Here is a 19,534-nt window from a genome sequence, read left to right as displayed (position 1 = left end):
GGGCAGCCTTTGGCCAATAGCAAACAAGGAACTAAATCCTGCCAACAACCATGTGAATGAACTCGAAAGTGATTCCTCCCATAGAAGAGCCTTGAGAAGAATACAGCCCTGGCTGACACTTTGACTGCAGCTCTGTGAAAGCCCTGAAGCAGAGGGCCTGGTTGGCCATACCCAGATTCCTGACCCACAACAACTCCAGATAATAAGTGTTATTATAAGCCGTTAAGGTTAGGGGTAATTTGTTATGCAGCAACAGATAACGAATACAATAAGGAAGAAAAGCAAAGATCATTGAAACAGAAGGAACAGCACTTGCAAAGATTAGAGGGCATAACACTGATTACATTCTGGAATGGCAAATATTCTTGTGTAGTTGCATCATGAAGTATGTTTGCAGGAATGACTGGAGATAAGATTTGAGATAAGGATTCGAGGCCAAATTGTAAAATGTGTTCAAGAATCATTTGTTTTTGTCAGTGTTCCCTCGCAGCAAACAGAAACCTCTCCAACTATTTGAAACAGAAAAACCTTAACAAGGGGAATTAGGTATTTACAACATTGTTGGAAGGGCTTAGAAACTAAGTCTGAAAGCTACTACGACTGTAGTTGCCTCTCACCACCCATGAAGCTAGGCCAGCTTCTGGAACTTTGCCACAGAAAAGCCCAGTATCTCCACGATCATGCTTGCCTGTGGCAATAGCTGAAGTAGTGCAAAGCTGGTCTCTCCTTCCTTCTGCTGTCTAACTCCTGGATCATTGTATAGTACCAGAAAGTAAGGAAGTGCCCAATAAAAACACAATGATAGGGGTAGGTCAAAGGGACACAGGAGCAAATGGAAAGAGTTCCCAATGGTCAAAGCTGGAGCAATTTGAGCAAAAAAAAAAAAAAGAAAAAATTACATAATGATAGATTATACTAAAGTAGAAAATAAATATTCATGAGTCCATACTGATAGAAATAAGTGATTGAATATATTAATGGAGATTAATAAATCAATATCATGTGCAAGAGAATGCCAACTAACTTATGTAGACATTCCACTTTCAAGGAGGCAGAACATAACTCCCCTACTGAAGTATGGGCTATACGTTGTGACTTCTTTCCAAAGAGTACAGTGTGGAAAGAGGGAAAATAGAGCGCTCCCAGCTGACTTCAGTATTATTAAAATGCTCTGAGCTCAAACCTGACCTTGCATGTAGACTATTATAGGGTAAACAACTAAATTTTATTTACATTTAACTAGGAGATTGAACTGACAAATAATTGCTTTTCTTCCTGTTTGGAGACTTAAACGTTTTCTTTTTTAGTGTGTGAGTGACCCTCCTGTTCCTTAGGAAGAATTTATTTACTTGCATAAACCTGTTCTTCCCCAGAGCAACTGATTTTGCTTTGGGCACTAGGTAAAGGTCTAGAGAAGGGCAATAAAATGTAAAATTCTTTGGCTTGAAAGTCAATATGATTCAATTTTGTTCAAGCCAATGGACATTTAGAAACTCCCACTATATGCAAGTATGTGCTGGGTCTCAAGCCATCTGCTTGAATCCTGCTTTCTGCCCTTGGAAATCAGCTTGTCTTTACTGGACCCACATTGGCATGCTAATATCTGACAGTTGGCCTGGACTTTATAAAAAGCATGCAATTTTACAAGGGACTCCTTCCCAACACAGAGTACCTTTGTCCAAAGGAGTGGATCTGTAATGTTTGAGCCAGAGACACAGGCATAGAGAAGAGTCATTTCTGGGCAGGGAAATCATTTGCACCACCTGCAAATATAATCACATGGCTGTCTACCTGCCTCGTTTGAAGACTGGCTTTGGTAGGCTGCATTGTAGGTCTGACCTGGGATGGCCCCTCATATTCTTCCAATTTCTCTTTGTTCAATGGAGAGTAAAGAGAATCTGACTAGGAAGAAGGAAACTTCTAGAACAGGCTCTACTTCTAGCTGTCTGTGACACTGGGCTCCATTTTTTTTAGCTAAGAAAAGAGAGTTTAGAGGAGCTTATCTTGGGTCCTTCTGAGCCTTACATTTTCTGATCATGTGAGCTGGATCAGGTAAGTCTTTGCCAAGGTGTGTCTGCCTCAGGGAGGGAGAAGTTCTCAAAGTTTTTTAGTGGTTCTCTTTTTCCCTTGTTATTGCAATGGCTTTGAAGAAAAATTCCCTGAAGTTGGGACAAGAGTCCTGAGTTGTCTTTCTTATTTTGCCTCTGTGGTTTTTGGCAAGTGACTGATTTCAAGCTTGCATATTGGAATGGTTTACATCCCTACATTGTCATTTGCAAGGAAAGCCTGGTATTGTAGGGAAAGGAGTGTGGGCTCTGTGGTCATTCTGACCTGGGATTGAATCCTACCTTTATCACTTAACTAGACATGTGACCTCAGAAAAGTGACTTAACTCCTCTAAAAATCCAACTTTCTAATTAATAAAAAATGACAGTAATAATCCTTCTCAAGGAAGATGTGGCAGTTAAACAGAACAACATGCGAAAATGTCACTTAGTAGGTGCTCAATAAGTGATAGTTTCCTCCCTCCCTCCCCCCCTTCCTTCCTTCCTTCCTTTTTTCCATACTGATGGAAGTTTTACATTTTCGTCAGTATTTTTGCAATTGACATTTGGTCTATCTAGTGATTATATGTGGCTAGGTAGGGTTCTTCTCTTTCCTCCTTTCTCCTCCTGAGTAGGGCATATTCTTGTCTAAATTAACAGAAGATGATAGTAGCCCAATATATGGTAGATGCTCACGGATGGGAGACCTAGTGTGGAAGTTCTGATTGTTTTCCAGTTAGCAGACACAGAAGACCACTATTTAGGCTCTTTCCCTTTCTTCTTCACTCCCTGAGAACTGGTTGAGGCTGATAAAGCTTAAGGACTGACAAATCAGAGTTTTAAACTCATAGACCTCAGGGCCAGGTAGGTTGTAAATGAGTGGAATGGGCCGGGTGTGGGAGAAAAAGGCAATAGTACTATAAAATCCATAAGAAATGGTACCTTTACTTTGGTGTGAGGTTGCTATAGAGAGTGGTGAGGACTGTGGTGAGGTGGAGAAAGCATCTCCCATTTAAAGGGGGCAGCCACTGCTCAGTATTAATAATTATGGCTATGAGGGAATATGGGTTCTTTAGTTCCAGATCTTGCCAGTTTTCAAGGGAACGGAAATACAAATATATTAATTCTCTTGATATTTAATTCTTGGCAATTAAGCCAAATTTTAATATTTGTGGGACAACCATAAAAGACTATGCCAACAGGTTATGGCCTCTGAGTTGAAAGGATCATGGAATTGTGGGGTTACTGGTGAGGGGAAGAAGATATTAGCAATCTCAGAGAGAAAGACTAGAGAGAGGGGGAGAGAAAGTTAGAGAAACAGGACAAAGGAGCTATCTGAATCTCCAGCTTCCTGTGAACTCTGGAACAGAATGGATTGTAGAACCTGAATCCAAAGTAAAGGACTAATTTATGTGTGTATACTTGACCTACTTAAAATAAGACCATCTGAATCAAGAAGAGCCTCACATAGTGATATATATACTCTTGGGTTTACAAATGTATTTCAGCTACCAAAATTGTCTCTCTTACTTTTGCAAACAACAGATCACTTCAATTTTGCATGAAAGGTATAATGCATCTATGTAAATAAGAGACCAAAGGAATTTTCTAAATGCTTTTATTTTTTCAGCACAAATATTTCTGTACCTCTCAGACTCCTTTTGCTGGAAAAAGGAGAGCTAGTGATACATTTGGTAATGACATCTAAAAAATGTATTTTGGTGTATAGAGGTAATGATGTACTTTTAAGGTATGTTAATAATAAATTAAGGCTATAATTGTTGCCATATTCACGAGAAAATAATGAGTAGATTAGTCTCAGCAAAAAAATAATTGGTTTTGGAAGTGGAAAGCTGGGGATATCAACACTGAAAAAAATTAGCTTCATACATTCTACTATATGCAATTTTTTATTAATAATCTTCAATTGTAGAATGTAATAACTTGCACAGTACCTGACATATAGTAGGCATTCAGCAAATGTTTACTAAATTTTACTGCTTTTTAACACAGTAATTTTATTCAGTAATAATTTCTATAACTTGATAAAAATGGAAATTTTTAAGAGATTTTTTTTTAGGGGAGAAAAGAATATACTTTCTTTTCCCTAGAAAGTATGTTCTTCTAGAGAAAATAGCAGCAGCAGGAGAGAGAGAGAAAAGTAAGTGTGTATAAGTTCTAAAAAGTGATTCCAACTAGAATTATTCAGAGATGAACACTTTGACCCTGTCTGTATTTACAGTCCCTACTGACAAATGCTGTTAATATCCTCAACCTTATTCTTCTTCTCTATTTATTTTGGTTTTACAGAGATTAGGTCTCAAGTCACGGGAATCTCCATGTCCTTCAGTTGCTAAACTTTTCCTTCCTTCTTTTTCTCTTGCCTGGCTCAGAAGGACATGCCAGATGGTATAAGTGTTTCCTTTTCAGAGCTGAAGAAAGGATCTGGGCTGTAGAGTCAATCAATAGACAAAGCCTTGATCTCAATGGTTTCTTGGCTCTCAGCTCACCTATTCTCAGGCAGCCTAAAGGCCTCTTGACAAACATGTTCTGATTAGCTGTTTGAGGTCCAGGTGCTTTGCACAAGCTCCTTTCTCCCACCGGGATATTATTAGCACATAACCAGGCTAGAAAGGTTGTGGGAAGCTTTGGAGGTAGGAGGGTAGGATCCAGAAAGGATTGCAATAAGGAAAAGGGAATTCCCTTTAGTGAACTCCAGAGTCCAAAGGTAGCCCTGAGCTGACTCTAGTTAGGGACCAAGGGTAGACTTGCTTGTTTGGTTCTTTGGACCTTTTATAGGCACCCCATCTGGGACCAGGATGTGTATCAGGAAGGAAAACAACCTCAGGTGTGTCCTCTTATTTCTTTCAGCTTCCATCTAAACTTCAGCTTCCAGGCATCGCACTGTGGTTTTGGGTTGACTCTTGGGCTCCTCGGGTTTTTTATCCATTTTCTTTGATTCCTCATTAGGGTTGCTATCATCGGCCTTCTCCTCCTTCACTACTTTAGTTTCTATCATTTCCTTCTGCTGGTTCTTGTTTGTAAAAGGGAAGGCCTTCACATACCTGTAGGCATAAACACAAAATTAAAGTGAGAGACTTCTACGTAACACATAGAACAACAGATAATGTTTTGTGATGGCCCATATTGGCATAGCACACTGGGTACTTTTATTTCAGAGAGATGCTAACACATGCACCCTCAAATATTTTAACCCATCCCCACCTGGGTGGATTCATTTAGATAGGACAGTAAGTTTGCAGGCAAAACTTTAGGCTGGCCTTAACACCCTCTCATCAAAAACAAAGAATTGAAAATCAAATAAAGCATATCCATTTCTCCCTAGATGTCAATCTTTTCTTTTTATTTCTTGATATTCAAAGGGACAGCCATTGACCTATATCTGAAGGCCGGATAACATACAAGTGCTGAAATAATAGGAAAAGTTGGGGTGGTAGGGAGGACAGGTGAGGTGAGGAAGAACATTTACAGTATAAGAGGATTACCATCTCCATCTGGACGAAGGAAATGTCGATAAAAACCCTGGATAAACACAAGATATGGATGTGACAAAGATGACGAGACTAACCATGTGCCAACAATCCCACCTTTTGATGTAGCAAACCGCGAGGCCAGCTGCAGCAGCAAAGAAGAGGAGTGCAAGCACCAGCAGGGTCGTGGGAACACCTGGGGGAGACAGAGACCGCGCCTTGTCCCTCCATGTAGACATTACTGTGCACCGCTCTTCTAATGACTCATCCTTACACGTGATGGAGACCACAGAGCAGAAGAGCCTTCTCTGTGACCACACAGGGGCCACTTAGGGCGTTGGGCCCACATGAGCTTCTTTGCTTCCTGCCTATAGAATCCTTGGCCTTGCCTCATGCTCTCCCTACTCTATAAGTTGCAATATGACAGAGTCCATTTCCTCTCTGTGGCCTTGAGGTGACAAGTTTGGAGCAAATCAAGTGTAAGACCCTTTAAATAGGAAAACTAACTTGCTAATCATAGGCATTTCAGGTGTGTATATGTACTTTAAAAACTTCTGCACATGAATAGATAGTAATTTATTCTGAAAAGTCTTTGCGTTTTAAAAGTGAAGCTATTTTAGACTCACGATTTTTAGTTTAATCATTAAGGTTCTTTAGAGACCTCAAGTTCTAGGACTTTATGAAATTTGAATTTGCATTAAGCTTTTATCTGTATTTGTCAGGTCCTGAGTGCCCAATCTGGATACAGGCTAGTTTCTATGTATTGTCTGCTACACACACACACACACACACACACACACACACACACACACTCAAACACATACACATAATGCAGACAGAAAGTTTTTACCTCCAAACCCAACAGGTTCATTCTTGAATGCCGCTTTATTTTCAATATACGATTCAGTTTCTGTAGATATGGTGCTCGTTTCCATAAAAGCTTCCGTTATGCAAATTAATTTTCTTTTCCGTGGAATAGAAGTGGAAGCCAGAGCAGGAGCCACAGTGGGTGTAATAGACTCAGGTCCATCAGTAGACATCGCTGAGTGTGTACTCTCACCGACAATCATTTCTGTTGTGTATGTTGCAGTTTCCGTGTTGAATATGGGATAATCGGTGGTGATAATTTCTGGAAAGCATGAGTTAACCCAGGTATCTGTCCGGGGAGGGAAAAGTGAAATAAGAAAGAAGTATTGCAATAGCCTCCTAATGGGTCTGCCTGTCTCTAGTCTTACTCTCCTCCGATCCCTTTATACTGCTGCTGGAATGATCTTATAAAAATGTAAAGATAATCATATCACTTCCTCCTTTAGAATCCTTCCCTGACTGCCTGTACTGCACAGCCTATAAGGCCTTCCATGATCTGGCCCCTGCTGACACGGCCAGCCTCACCTGATCGGTCTTTCTCTCGTTCCCCCTGCCGTGCTAGAATTCCTTCAGTTCTTTGATATGCTTTCTCTAACATCCAAACCTTTGACCTGAATGCTTTCTTCACTTGTAAGACTCTTTGCCCCTCTTTATTAACTCCTCCTTGTCCCTCAGGTCTCAGACTGAATATCTCTTTCTTAGGCAGACTTGAAGACCAGATTAGATCCCTAGACATACATTCTTGTACCTCCTTGTACTTCCCTTGTCATGATTCTCACTACACTGCTCCCCACTGGACTGTGAGCTCCCTGGAAGCAGGATTCCTGTCTGTCTTGGTCATCATGGTATGTGCAATGTGGCGGGCACATAGTACATGCTCAATACTTGATGTCTAAAGGAAGGAAGGAAAAGTGAAATGAAGAAAGGAGTAGATGGGGAGACCAAATATACACACATGACACCACTTGAGGACAGAGATCTACTAAAACCAGATTTCTCTGTGTTCATCAAAAAAAAAAGTTTTTTTTAAGGGGGTGGGAGACAGGGGAGGGATGTAGGTTTGCTCTCCAATCTGTTGAATGTGGTAGAGAGGAAACTAATATTTGTTGAACATCTTGCTCTGAGTCAACCATGGCACTTCATTAAACAATTTTATAAAACCCTCATTTATACAGGAAGAAACCGAAATTCAGAGAAATTGAATAACTTGCCTAAAATCACATAGCCAGTAAATGGCAGAGCCATGCATTATATTACAATATGCATTTGCATCTCTTTTAAATCTCTCGTTATTTGTGATAGTGGGTAGCATCAGCTGGAATGTTAGCCATGAAGAAGAAGTTATTCTATTCTTTTTGAAAATTAAGTAAAAGTTACCAACCAAGGCCATGGTAAACATGATAAAACATTTTGACCCCACATGCATTCAGTCAATATTTTATACTATTCACTTCATTTCTATTCAAATAGGCATCATCCTTGACCTCTGCCCTAGACTTTGGAAGGCAGCTATGCTCACCACTATACCACCAATGCCGCCCTGGATTTTTAGCTACGTTTCCCGTTCTTAAGCAGGTGCTATATACTTCCTTCAAAAAAATGAACATCTTTTTTAATATCAGGGGAAAAGTATACTGAACACGATATACTGTGCTGGGAACTGAGAATACAGAGACAAATAAGGGATGATTCCTGTTTCCAAGAGGACAGAAGTATTTTGATGAGGCTAGGGGGCGATAACTGGGAATTCACAGAGGAGACGGCATAAGCAAGATGTGGAGGGTTAATGCACTCATTCAACAAATATTTATTGAGCTCCAACTCTGTGCCAGGTGCTGTGCTAGATGCTAGGGATGTGGTGCAAATAAGACCAAGTCCTTGCTCATAAGGGCTTATATGTTATTGGAAAGAAGGATAGAGATAATAAAATTTTTTTAAAAAGCCAGAAATTTCGGAGGATGATAAATGTTGAGAAGATAATTAAACAGGATAAGGATCAAACTGGAAGGGGCAGGAATGGGGACAGATACTTTGGATAAGGTGATAAGAGTAAGTCTCTTTGGGGAGGTGATACTTAAGCTGAAACCTGAATGATGAAAAGTACCAAGTCATTGAAGATCTAGGGCAAAAGCATTCCAAGTAAAGAGAACAGGAAGTTCAAGAGCCTGAATTTGAATAATCTCAGCATGTTTGATGACTAGAATGCTGGTATGGCTGGAATAGAGCTCCAGGTCATCTAGTATGGAAGAGGGAATAGGATATCCCAGTCAATAAGAACAGCGTGACCCAAGAATCCAGATGTTTGAAAGTGTAGGTATGTCAGAAAATGACAAGGAGCACAATGTGGCTGGCGTGTAGGGTGTGTGTATGATGGGGAGCATAAAAAACTGCAAGTAGGAGATGAGACTGGGAAGATAGGTCGGAGCCAGTATATCAAGAGTCATAATTGCCATGGTAAAGAATTTGGAATTTATTCTTTAGGAGAAGGAATTTTCAACTGGGGGCAGCAGACCTTCCAACTGATACACAGAAGTTCTCATATGTGCCCAGTTCACATCAGATTCTCTGATAGGAAGCCACCCAAGGCTGTGCAGAAGAGGAGGGACGTAATCATCAGAGGAGGTGTGTGGAGAATGAAATAGAGATGGGAGAAAGGGCAACCAGGAGCCAAGAAGGAGACTATTGCAATTGCACAGAAATGGGAGAACGCGGAACTATCTGGAATTCTAAAACTTATATCTCAGAGATCTTCTAGAGAAAAGTGGTTCTCACCTCTGGCTGCAGGTTAGAATCATCTGGGGAACTTTAAAAAAATACTCATGTGAAGGACCCCCCCTGGGCCTGGTATATTACTGACGTGTGGTCTTCACCAGGGAAGGTGACGTGGAAGTGGCAGGGCCCGAGGTTTAAATCCTGGCTCTGTCCCTTACTGACTGTTGCCGCAGCAAATCACCCTCTAAGCATCAGCTACTTCTCTTGGAAAGTGGAAGTGGTACACTTGTATCATTTCACTGAGGATTAACGAGACAGTAAATGTGTAGGGCCTAGCAGAATCTATGGCATAATCTGTAATATCTGTAAGAATTAGTTTCCTTTGCCTCTCTGTTCATTAAGTGTAGCCAGGAAGGCCGCCGTGTGAGGGAGCAACGGCAATCTGATCCCGTGGTCCCTTACTGGTCGGGGGCACAATGTGTCTCACCTGGAAGCGTTAGGACCTGGCTCTCCTTCCCTCCAAACTACAAATATAATTTCTCTAGAATGTGCCAAATGCTTTGATAGATATTAAACACAGTGTGGTTGGTGTCCAAGAGGAAAGATAGGAGTCAGGGGTATAGAAAGGCTGCCTGAAGAAGACGGTACTTGAGACTTGAATAAAGAATACAAGTTAGCCAGGTGATGAAGAGGACGGACATTGTGGCAGAGGGAACAACATGAAACAGGTGGTGCACGCCGAGCATTAGAAACACTTTGGTCTGATTCCCAAAGCTCACAAAGATAGCAGTAAGAAAGACAATTAGGATAAGGTTTGGGGTCAGGTTTGGGGTTACTGGGATCCTCAGAGCTCACAAGATAGCAATAAAAAAGAAAGTTACAAAAACAAAGAAGCATAGGGTAAGTCTAGGTTAGTGTGACGATGAGGGCTAGGGTAACTCTGTTCCTCACAAAGATGGCAAACAGAAGCAGGTGAACCTAATTTATTTCAAAATGATAACATAACCACACAGGGTAGCAAATTTTCTCAAGTCACTTTTGTGCACAATTCTCTGACAGTACATCCTTAGAGGGATGTCTTCTGAGGACTAAAAGAAGTGCAAAGGAATTGGAAATTCCATTCAGTAGGTTTATTATTCTCAATAATGCTGTTTTTATAATTTTGAAATTATTGTAGGATAAGAAAATATATTATTTATTGGGAACAAGAATTTTCCATATGAGAGAAAAAGTACAGAACAAAGTAAACAAAAAGTATAGAACAAAGTAAACAAAGAAAAAACTTGAATTGTTAAATTTGAGTTGGAAATATCAATGCAAATGCAATATATATATGTATATTTTTTTCCTAGCTGCCCACTAAAAAGGACTGAGAAGCAATGGAAATGAGAGTAGTAATGAGGACAACTTGCGTGCAGATCTTCGTTTCGAATCAACATTCTCTACTAAAAAGAACCAAGGCCCCTTGGAGAAATAAATGGCTGATTCCATGTGTGGGATAAAGAAAGTACAAAGTGAGCCTGGGACATGTTATCATGCCAGAAAGCAATGACTTGCTCAAATACTAATGGGATGAAAACAAAAGTCAACTAGAAGGGGCTCCCACTCGCCAAATTTCAGACAATTTGAGCATCAAAAAGAATAATAATTGTAAAATTGATTATAACATATTGAACACAGAGTAAGTAAAATGCTACATGTCCATGGTAGTATAAAGGGGAGGGAGGACATGTGTGTGTGTGTGTGTGTGTGTGTGTGTGTGTGTGAGAGAGAGAGAGAGACAGAGACAGAGACAGAGAGAGACAGAGAGAGACAGAGAGAGAGAGATTCATCTTTATCAAAGAATGCCAGCTAACAAACGTAGAAGGAAGGATAGATGTAGAAAATTATCATTTTGCGGTCCTGCATATAATAATCGATTCCAGCTAGGATCATCAATATCTGTATGAACTATCAGGTAAAAGGTGATTGGGGGTCAGACTATTTGCATGGCGCCAAAATGTCACACTATAGGTTACCTCCTCATTGCAAAGGGGAAAACACATCTGAGTTCATTAGAGAGGTCTGGCAGTCACCGTCTTATTCAAATGATCAAAGTCAGCATGCAATAGGGGGACATACTTACATTAAGGGCCTTTTGCTGGGATATGATCTAAAGTACACAATATCATCTATCCAGTATTTTTGCCAAACCTAGTGAACATGAATCTAATCAAGCCTCTACACCTAACTTTAAGTATATAGGAAGCGCAGGGAATGGAAATACAAGTTAAATGAAACCACGAGGAAGCATGCAAATCCAAGTCATCTCCCCTGACTCCTTTTCATTTAGTCCATAGGGCTGGGTGGCCTATCATTGCACTGACAGCTGGCAGGAAGGCCAGGAAGTTAAAAGGCAGGCCATTTGACCGGCATGGACTGGCAGTCAGATGAGCAAGCGTGCAAACCACCAATTCTGCAGCCAAAAGTGATAGGCGGCAGAGGCGAGGGGAGGAGGATGGTGAAAAAAATATGGGAAAAAGCTTATGTTCCAGTCTTCACTCGGCCTCTAGCTGACTGTAAGACTTTGAATAAGGCAAACCTCCATTCTGAGCTACAGTCATTTCATCCATGAAGTGAGCGAAGTGGACAAAGTCTCTTTCACGGCCCTTCCTGGGCCAAGGTTCCCTGGTTCACAGAATGGCTTGGACCTTATGCTGCCTTTGGGCAACAGAACACTGCTGGTGCACTTTTATCTCTTGGATCTTAGAGAATGACCACTGACCCATCTGGCCTTTAGAAGGTCAGATTTATGAGTATGTGTGAAGAGTAATAAATCAGACAGAGGTTCTTATGATAAAGTGAGAACAAGTGTTTAGTCAAAGACAAACTTTCTGAGAAGTTACTTAGGTAAAGCACTTGGGCTAAGGCCTCCAAGGTCTCCCAAGAAGGTTAAAGGGATGACCGTGAGCAAATCAGTTCTATTTTCTTGCTTTAATTCCTTCCTTCATAAAATGAAAATTGGGTCTTGTTCTTTAAAACATCTAATATAGCATCTGAATTTCCACTCCTGTAAAGGAATGTGGGATAAAGGAAAGAGATCTATGTGTGAATCTTCATAGTAAGTAGACCTTAGACGAATGTACTTATGTCCTCTGCAAAATAGGGATGATAAAGCACACCTCCTACGGAGATTGTCAAGGTTCAGTGAGATAACTTAGTACCTTGCTTTGTCCATAGTGGATGTTTCCTTCCCTTCGTCCTGTTTATCTTGTAGGATGAAGGCGGGGTGGGTAATGGAGCCTACAGGGATGCCCTCTCCCTATGTTGCCAATCTGTCATATTTTCTCTAACTTTTTGCTCTGAGAGGGACAACTCTACCCTGGTCAAAGAGGCAGTCTTGGGAGGATTCAGTGGCCATCACCATGATTGCTTCTGCTACTGCTCAGGGTTACTCTTCTCAGAATGGTTATAGAGCTATTGAAATCCAGACAAAACATGCCACGTGGAGAGGCTGCAGATCTGACTCACCAGATGAGTTGTAACAGTAGGCCCTGTGCCGCTGGTTGAGTGAACTTCTCCAAATCAGGACGCCCACCCCGTTCTTCCCACACTTGGGGTTCTGGATAATCCGAGGGATGACCACGAACTGATTTTTAACCCATCCATAGCTGTAACAGAATACATATGACCTGAGTGGATGCATTGATCTCTGTTGCTGAACAAGAGCACAGAGCCAAAAGAGCTCCCACAGTGTTTGTGAATCCAGCTGTTTCTCACCTGCAGGTCTCAAAGCCAGATTTCCATGCTGCTTCAACCTGCTCTTTGCTGGCCAGAGTCAGTCCTACGAGCCTACAGGCCTCCTGGGCTTCTGTGAAATTCAGTTGCGGGTGTGTCCTTTTGTTCACAAGAGTGACCCCCATGATTCTGCATGGTCCTGAGATGGAAAGCTCTGCAAAGGAATCACATAGGCCCTCAGTGTGCTGCTGTCCTTGCCCCTAGCCCTCAGGCTTTCCTTCCTAGTAGAGCATCATTGCCTCAACGCAGCAGCTGGGATTGAAGTTTAGAAATAATAGGACACAGACCAGACATTTTCCACAAGGACATCCTGCTGGGTTAGGTAGGTGCTCGCCCGGATCCATGCTGTACCTCTCACCAGGTCTGAGTCCATCGTCCCTCACTGCAATCAGGTTCCTTGTTCATTACGTGGAGGCTTTGGCTACCAGTTCCTGGGGTGCGGTCTAGGGGATGCAGTTTCTGCAAACCTTTATGGAGTCTATAAAATGAAGGGTCTGAGACTTTGAGAAAGACGGAATCCAGGGCTCTGGTTAACAGAATAGCGAACAATACTCCAATGTCTGTTGGGGACAGCACTATTTCTGAGATGGGCTGAAAAATGTTGCACTTGGTATAATAGAAAGTGAACCTTCTCTGACCATTGGGGGGCAGGCTTACTCAGAAGTTCCTAGAGGAATCAGATAGTAAAACTTGATTGGCAGAGAAACTAAATAAAGGAAGTAGACTTTTAAAGTCAGACCTGGATTTGAATCTAGCCTGTGTCGCTTGCTGGCTCTGTGAATTTAGGCTGGTTACTTCATCTCTTGGAGCCTCAGTTTCCATATTTAGAAAATTGAAAGAATAACAGTATCTATTGTATAGGGTGGTGAAAGTTAAATGAGTTAATTCAAGTAAAAATGCTTAGCATAGTGCCTGCCACATAGTAGGCACTTAATAAATCATAACATAGTATCATTATGTTACCTTCAAAGCACTTTGGTTTTAGTCTGCTAATGACTGATCTCCCTAGGGAAGCTGAGGCAGTTGAACAGTTAAGATGTAAATAATATCTTACTCAAAATCTAACAAATCTGAGAATTCTTTTGATACCTTCTCTCTGGGTTCTGGGATTTATAGACCTGTATGAAATTGCAAAGTTGCGTTGCATTTTGGTACTTTGTTCCAATTGGGCTTCATCCACAAAAGTCCATAAAAGGGCATTTCAATCTCCCACGTAATTGCTTGAACACAGATCTGTGCACTGTCAAATGCTCTGACCACTGTCTAAGGTGGTATCTAAATTTAAAGGAAGTTTCTTCTTGCAAACATGGAAGGACCATTTCTAAGTCCCCCATGTGACCTTGCTGTGGAGCAGGGGGCTGGGGGAAGGGAAATGTATGGTATTTGTGGATAGCCTTGTTTGCTTCCAGACCCTGCTCTCACCAAAAGAGAGACCAGAGAGCCAACACCCAATATGAGTGCTTGTGACAGAACAGCCTCTTATGACTGTGTGCACTAACACTAATACCTACACCAACACTGATATTAATACTAATGTCAATGTTAATTCCAACTTCTATCACCTGTAGATGCCACTCTGTGCCAAACCCTGTCTCTTTTGACAGAAAATTGAGGTTCAGGGAGATTAAGTAACTTTCCTGAGCCCAAGGATATACAGCAACTAGGTGGCAGTTTGGGGCACAAACCCAATTATGATTGATACTAAAACCTCAGTTCTTAACTAGGACGCTGTTCTGCTTCCCACTGTGCAATGTGGGGGGAAGATGAACACACACAAAAACACACATATACACACACACACCACTAGAGCTGAACTCTCGGAATACACCATTTGTCCTGGAATTTGGCCCATTTCACTCATAAGCTTGTTTATGGCTGCTTCTTTGGGAATACCTGTAGAGAAGGTATATTAATTACACTGTAATGTGGTCTTGATACTCTCATCATACATCATTTTTACTCTAAATATTATTGTTATGAGTAATAATAGACCTATTCTTGGCAATAGACCTAGCTTTGAATATTTCTTCTATTGTTAATTGGCTGTGGGACCTTGGGCAAGTTAGCATTCTCAGCTGTAAAAGGGGGATGGTTATATCTTCTTTACAGAATTTTTGTCAGAATTTTAAAATTATATAACTTGTACCTGGTGGAGGCTGGGTCCACAGTAGACAGTCAACAAATATTCATAGATTTTATGCTTTCCTATTTAAGGGCAAAAACAGGGAGCTGGAATCCAAGTGATATTCGAGTAACCCCTTCCTCAAGCATTCTTAGGAAACAACAAGCACAGTAGAAACAGTATATATCTAGGAATCAGAGCTGAATTAAAACCCAAGCTTTATTATTTACTGCCCTCATGAGATTAGGCAAGTTGCTTGGCCTCACTGAGCCTGTTCCTTCATCTATAAAGTGTCTTCTTAAGAAATACACATATATATATTTCTTATATATATTTTATATACTATATATAGTACATAAAAATAGGCCCTCAAAAATACTAGCGCCCATCCTCATCCACCCACCTTCATCAACCACCTTTTCCCTAATCATGGCTCTGTATAACTTTCAGTTGTTTCCAAAATTTCAATTCCCTTAGGAAAATTTTGCCATTATTGAGGATGGTCCAAAGACTGTGCTGAGTCAATGTCAAAGAACAATTTCCATAATAGTTTGAGGATTAATGGCAGTATTTGGGGGGAAAAGTGAATAGTCTCCCCAGGGAGATGTCAAAGAGGGCCAAACTTATTTGAAAGTAACAGTTCTGGTATTTGAAAAAAAATCAACCATATTAACTCTAACCTCCCTCATAAAATGGAGTATGACAATATCGGAATCAACTCTGGATGCCTGTTCCGGACATATTTTATACCTCAGGGCATCTTCCAACAGAGGAACACATAATTTTCCTTTTAAAGTGCTCATATTTTCATTTGCCCAGAGCTGCAATGAGTGATTTGTGGTTACAATTTTGTTTTGCCTACAGTGCAGAATGAGGTTACCATTTAGGCAGCTGCAAAGCCCAGGAATCATTTCAAGTCATTCCTTTGGTAGGGAGCTGATGACTAATTTTCAAACCTACATTTTCACAGATTTTTTTCAGTTAATTTGCTATTTACTGCATATTAAAAACATAAGCATTCCATGATAGTATAGTAAAACTAAAAATAATGAATATAAAACAGGCCAATATTCTGTGAAAGTTAACCATTTTCCCCAGGCTAGGTGATTGCTTAAAATTTTTCACAATCACGCTTTGCTTCTTCAATGAAACACTTTTTAAAACAAGTGATTTCTCCTCAATGTTTTGTTTCAAAATATTCTCATTAAAAATATCCCATAACCAAAAATAAAAGTCAAGATAACATAAAGGTAAATGAGAATCACTTTGGTGAAGTTGACAACACGGTGAAAACATTTCTGGCATAGCAATGCTACCAATGAGATCTGTCGACACTGAGCGCCATCCCACCCCAGAAATTCAGTCAAGAACTTAGTAGTCTTAGGACAATTTGCAAGATCTTGCCTTGCCTCAGGTTGGCAATCTGGTAAGAAACCTACCTTCTGTGCGGAGAGAGCCTTGGACCAGGAGCCTTGTGGTCCAGATGGAGGCAAGAAACAACACCAGGCTGAAGTACTTGGCCATTGCGCCAGCCCCTTCAGAGCCAGAGGAGCACCTCAGATGGGCACCAGCAGTATCAGAGGCAGACGATCACCAGTCTGGATGGAGACTTCTGGAAGTAAGTGGGGGCCCACACAGCTCCACTTCATAACTGAGACATCCGGATTTCCCTGCTTTCAAGCTTCTGACTTGTCAAGGTCACTAGGGGAAATGAGTGACGTCCCTTGAATGCCCAGGCTGTACTTTGTGGATGGCTTTCTGGAAAATTTAGCTAATGCTGACTCAGAAAACACACAAACGAGGAAGGCAGATAGCACAGGGTGAACTGCTGAAGGTTTCCCCAATTCCCATATTCCCTGCCACCACCTCCCTCCCCCGCCAGCTCAGTTCTTGGTTCTTACCGGTTTGTTGTTGACTGTGGAGCCCGCTCATTTATGTACTCTTAGGAATGCCTCTGTCTCTAAAGGAGACTGAGCATGGATTGTGCCGCTTTTCCTCCCACTATCAGTGGGTTTTTTTTTTTAATTTCCGACTGCATATCCTTGTGATCTGTGGGGGAATGAGGCTGAGGCTCATGAAAATGAATGATTATTTAAATACCAAGGACAGAGTCCTCATGCTTCCCTTCAGGATTTCTTTATATGTTTGAAATTTCTACCCCGCTACAAGTGATTCCTGCTTCAAAGAAACCAGACACATTAAAATTCATGCAAAACATGACTAGGGGGGCAATTTACAAAATCAGTCATTTAATACTTTACAATAGTGGTCACCACAGGGGTCCTTTATATAATAACTCTCTCTTTGATAACTTCTCATATTCTGGTAGGTGAAAATTCAATTTAGACTTCCTCTTTTTTGTTTGATGAATGTGAGATTTATCTGCACTGTGCACAAGCAGTCTGCACTGTTTCCCCTGCTAGAGTTTCAGTGGTTTATCTTCCATGGCAATTATGGAATTCTGGCTTGAGAGTAATGCCTTGGGCAAAGGGTTATTAGTTTTCTCCAAAAGGAATGTCATTTATAGGAATAGTGTATGGATAACTAGTTCTTTCCCGTACAAAAGTTATTGGTCATAAAGTTAGATATTGGTGTGGAAGATACCAATAATGAAAGGAGAATCTGCTCTGCACAAACATAGAGAACTTGTAAGGGACCAGGGGAATATCCCTTAAATAGCTGTAGTTTAGACCTCATTACTTAGGTGAGCACAAGACCTAGGCTACGGGGACCTCAGAAATATACATGACTCCTCTATCACCATGGAGCCAGAGAGACAGGAAAGCAGAAATTGTGTTCTCTTCGTCATTATACTTAAAGCTAACATCACACCTGAAAGACAGTTAGCCTTCAAGCATTTGCTAAAGTATTACAAAAAGGAAGAAGGAAGGAAGACAGGAAGGGAAAAAAAGAACCAGAAAGGGTCTCCCTACTGAAAGTCAACCACACCATGTAACATAACAGGAATGATGTCTCACGTTCAAAAGTTCCAGGGATTGGGGTAGGGGGTACATCTTGAGGGGAGGCATTTTAGAAATTTTGCCAACCACAGTTACCTACCTTTGATTAGATCCCGATTCTGCTTTCTAGGAGAAACTCTCACGTCCCATGTCCACCTGCATTGGATAGAATCTTCCTTGGCCACATTTGTGGCGGGAATTAGGGAGTACAGGCTCCTTGGGGGTAGCACAGCTTGTACAATCTGCTTTCTGCTGATATAAGCTTAGGATCCCAAAAGTTGTTTTCTAACTTAACAATCAGAGGAGTTTTTAGTCCTGGCTTGTATCTCTGTACAATAAATACAATTCCCTCACAAACTTAGGTTTCTGATCTATTTGCTTCCATTTGATTCCATGTACAATAATCACACCCCAAATCCTTTCCCAGTCACAATTCTCAAGATGTATTTCTTTTTCTCAGCCCTATGCTCCCCCCTCTCTAATTTAGTGGTGGCTACCCTGAGTTCATTAGAAACCACAGATGAAAGGGCCATATTCTTAATCTGGCCTTTACCATAGGGCTGCTCTGATATTAATTCAGCTGAAAAGTTTTATTGCTTCTTTTTCACTCAAGCTCTTCTCAGTCTGGTTGGGGTTTAGAAGGAGTCAGGTTTTCTAAGCCTCAATCTAAGAACTCTATAGCCTCTTTCCTTTCTGTTTCCAAATAGCCATTTCTTTCCCAAGTACTTCTTTTTCTTGCAGTACCTCTCAAAAGGCAGCCAATAAAGGTTCACACACTTTCCAGTCGCTTCTCCTAGAGCTATAGGCTGCCCATGGACTATCTTTCAAGTTACCATGGGTACGATTTTACCAAATATTTCTGTTTTCTTCATAACACAGGTCACCATATTTCTAGTCCCTGATATCAGTGTTCTGGTTTCCTGCCACTTGACTGCTAAGCCGGGGTCTCATATTTTGAAAATTTGTTGTTGAAGTACCCTGTTTCTGGTTCTGTATGCATTAGTTGGGGCAGGCTAATGGCTATAACAAACATTCCTGAATTTCAGTGGCTTAATATACTAAAATTTTATTTCTTGCTCATGTCACAGCTGAATTCTGTGAGCGCCCATTCAAAGACTTGGCTTCCACCTGGTGGTCCCACCAACTTCTCGGGCCTCAGGTCCTCAGCTGAATGCTCTGAATTTGGCAGGCAGAAGGGGGAATATAGAGGATATAAAGTACTGGGCAGGAGAGTCTATGTAGGAGATTGGATCTGGAAGGTCCGCATTCCCTTGCCCCTAGCTGCAAGAAAAGACTAAAAAATATAACTAGGGACTTCCCTGATGGTCCAGTGGTTAAGACTTCACCTTCCAATGCAGGGGGTGCAGGTTCGATCCCTGGTCAGGGAGCTAGGATCCCACATACCTCTTAGCCAAAAAACCAAATCATGAAACAGAAGCAATATTGTAACAAATTCAACAAAAGACTTTAAAAATGGTCCACATTGAAAAAATCTTAAAAAAAAAAAAAATCTAGATGTGGAAATCAGACTGGTGAATACTTAAGAGTCTCTATCACAGC

General features: G+C 41.1%; 1 protein-coding gene across 1 annotated transcript; it reads right to left on the bottom strand.

Moving 5' to 3' along the window:
• Window positions 1–2,011: 2,011 nt before the first annotated feature.
• Window positions 2,012–19,392, bottom strand: LYVE1 (lymphatic vessel endothelial hyaluronan receptor 1). Its single transcript, XM_022555744.2, has 6 exons — window positions 16,454–19,392; window positions 12,875–13,046; window positions 12,626–12,765; window positions 6,387–6,692; window positions 5,654–5,732; window positions 2,012–5,110 (listed from the first exon to the last, which is right to left on the bottom strand). Exons 1-6 carry the CDS (start codon window positions 16,536–16,538, stop codon window positions 4,924–4,926), a joined length of 969 nt encoding a protein of 322 aa, XP_022411452.1. The 5' UTR covers window positions 16,539–19,392; the 3' UTR covers window positions 2,012–4,923.
• Window positions 19,393–19,534: the final 142 nt, after the last annotated feature.

This window comes from Delphinapterus leucas, chromosome 7, assembly GCF_059928025.1.
Source record: "Delphinapterus leucas isolate spDelLeu-1000000601 "Yukka" chromosome 7, BTC_Dleu_Yukka2, whole genome shotgun sequence".
NCBI classification, from domain to species: Eukaryota; Metazoa; Chordata; class Mammalia; order Artiodactyla; family Monodontidae; genus Delphinapterus; species Delphinapterus leucas.
Note: the sequence above shows the minus strand (reverse complement) of the source record. Positions and strands in the feature narration are given on the sequence as shown.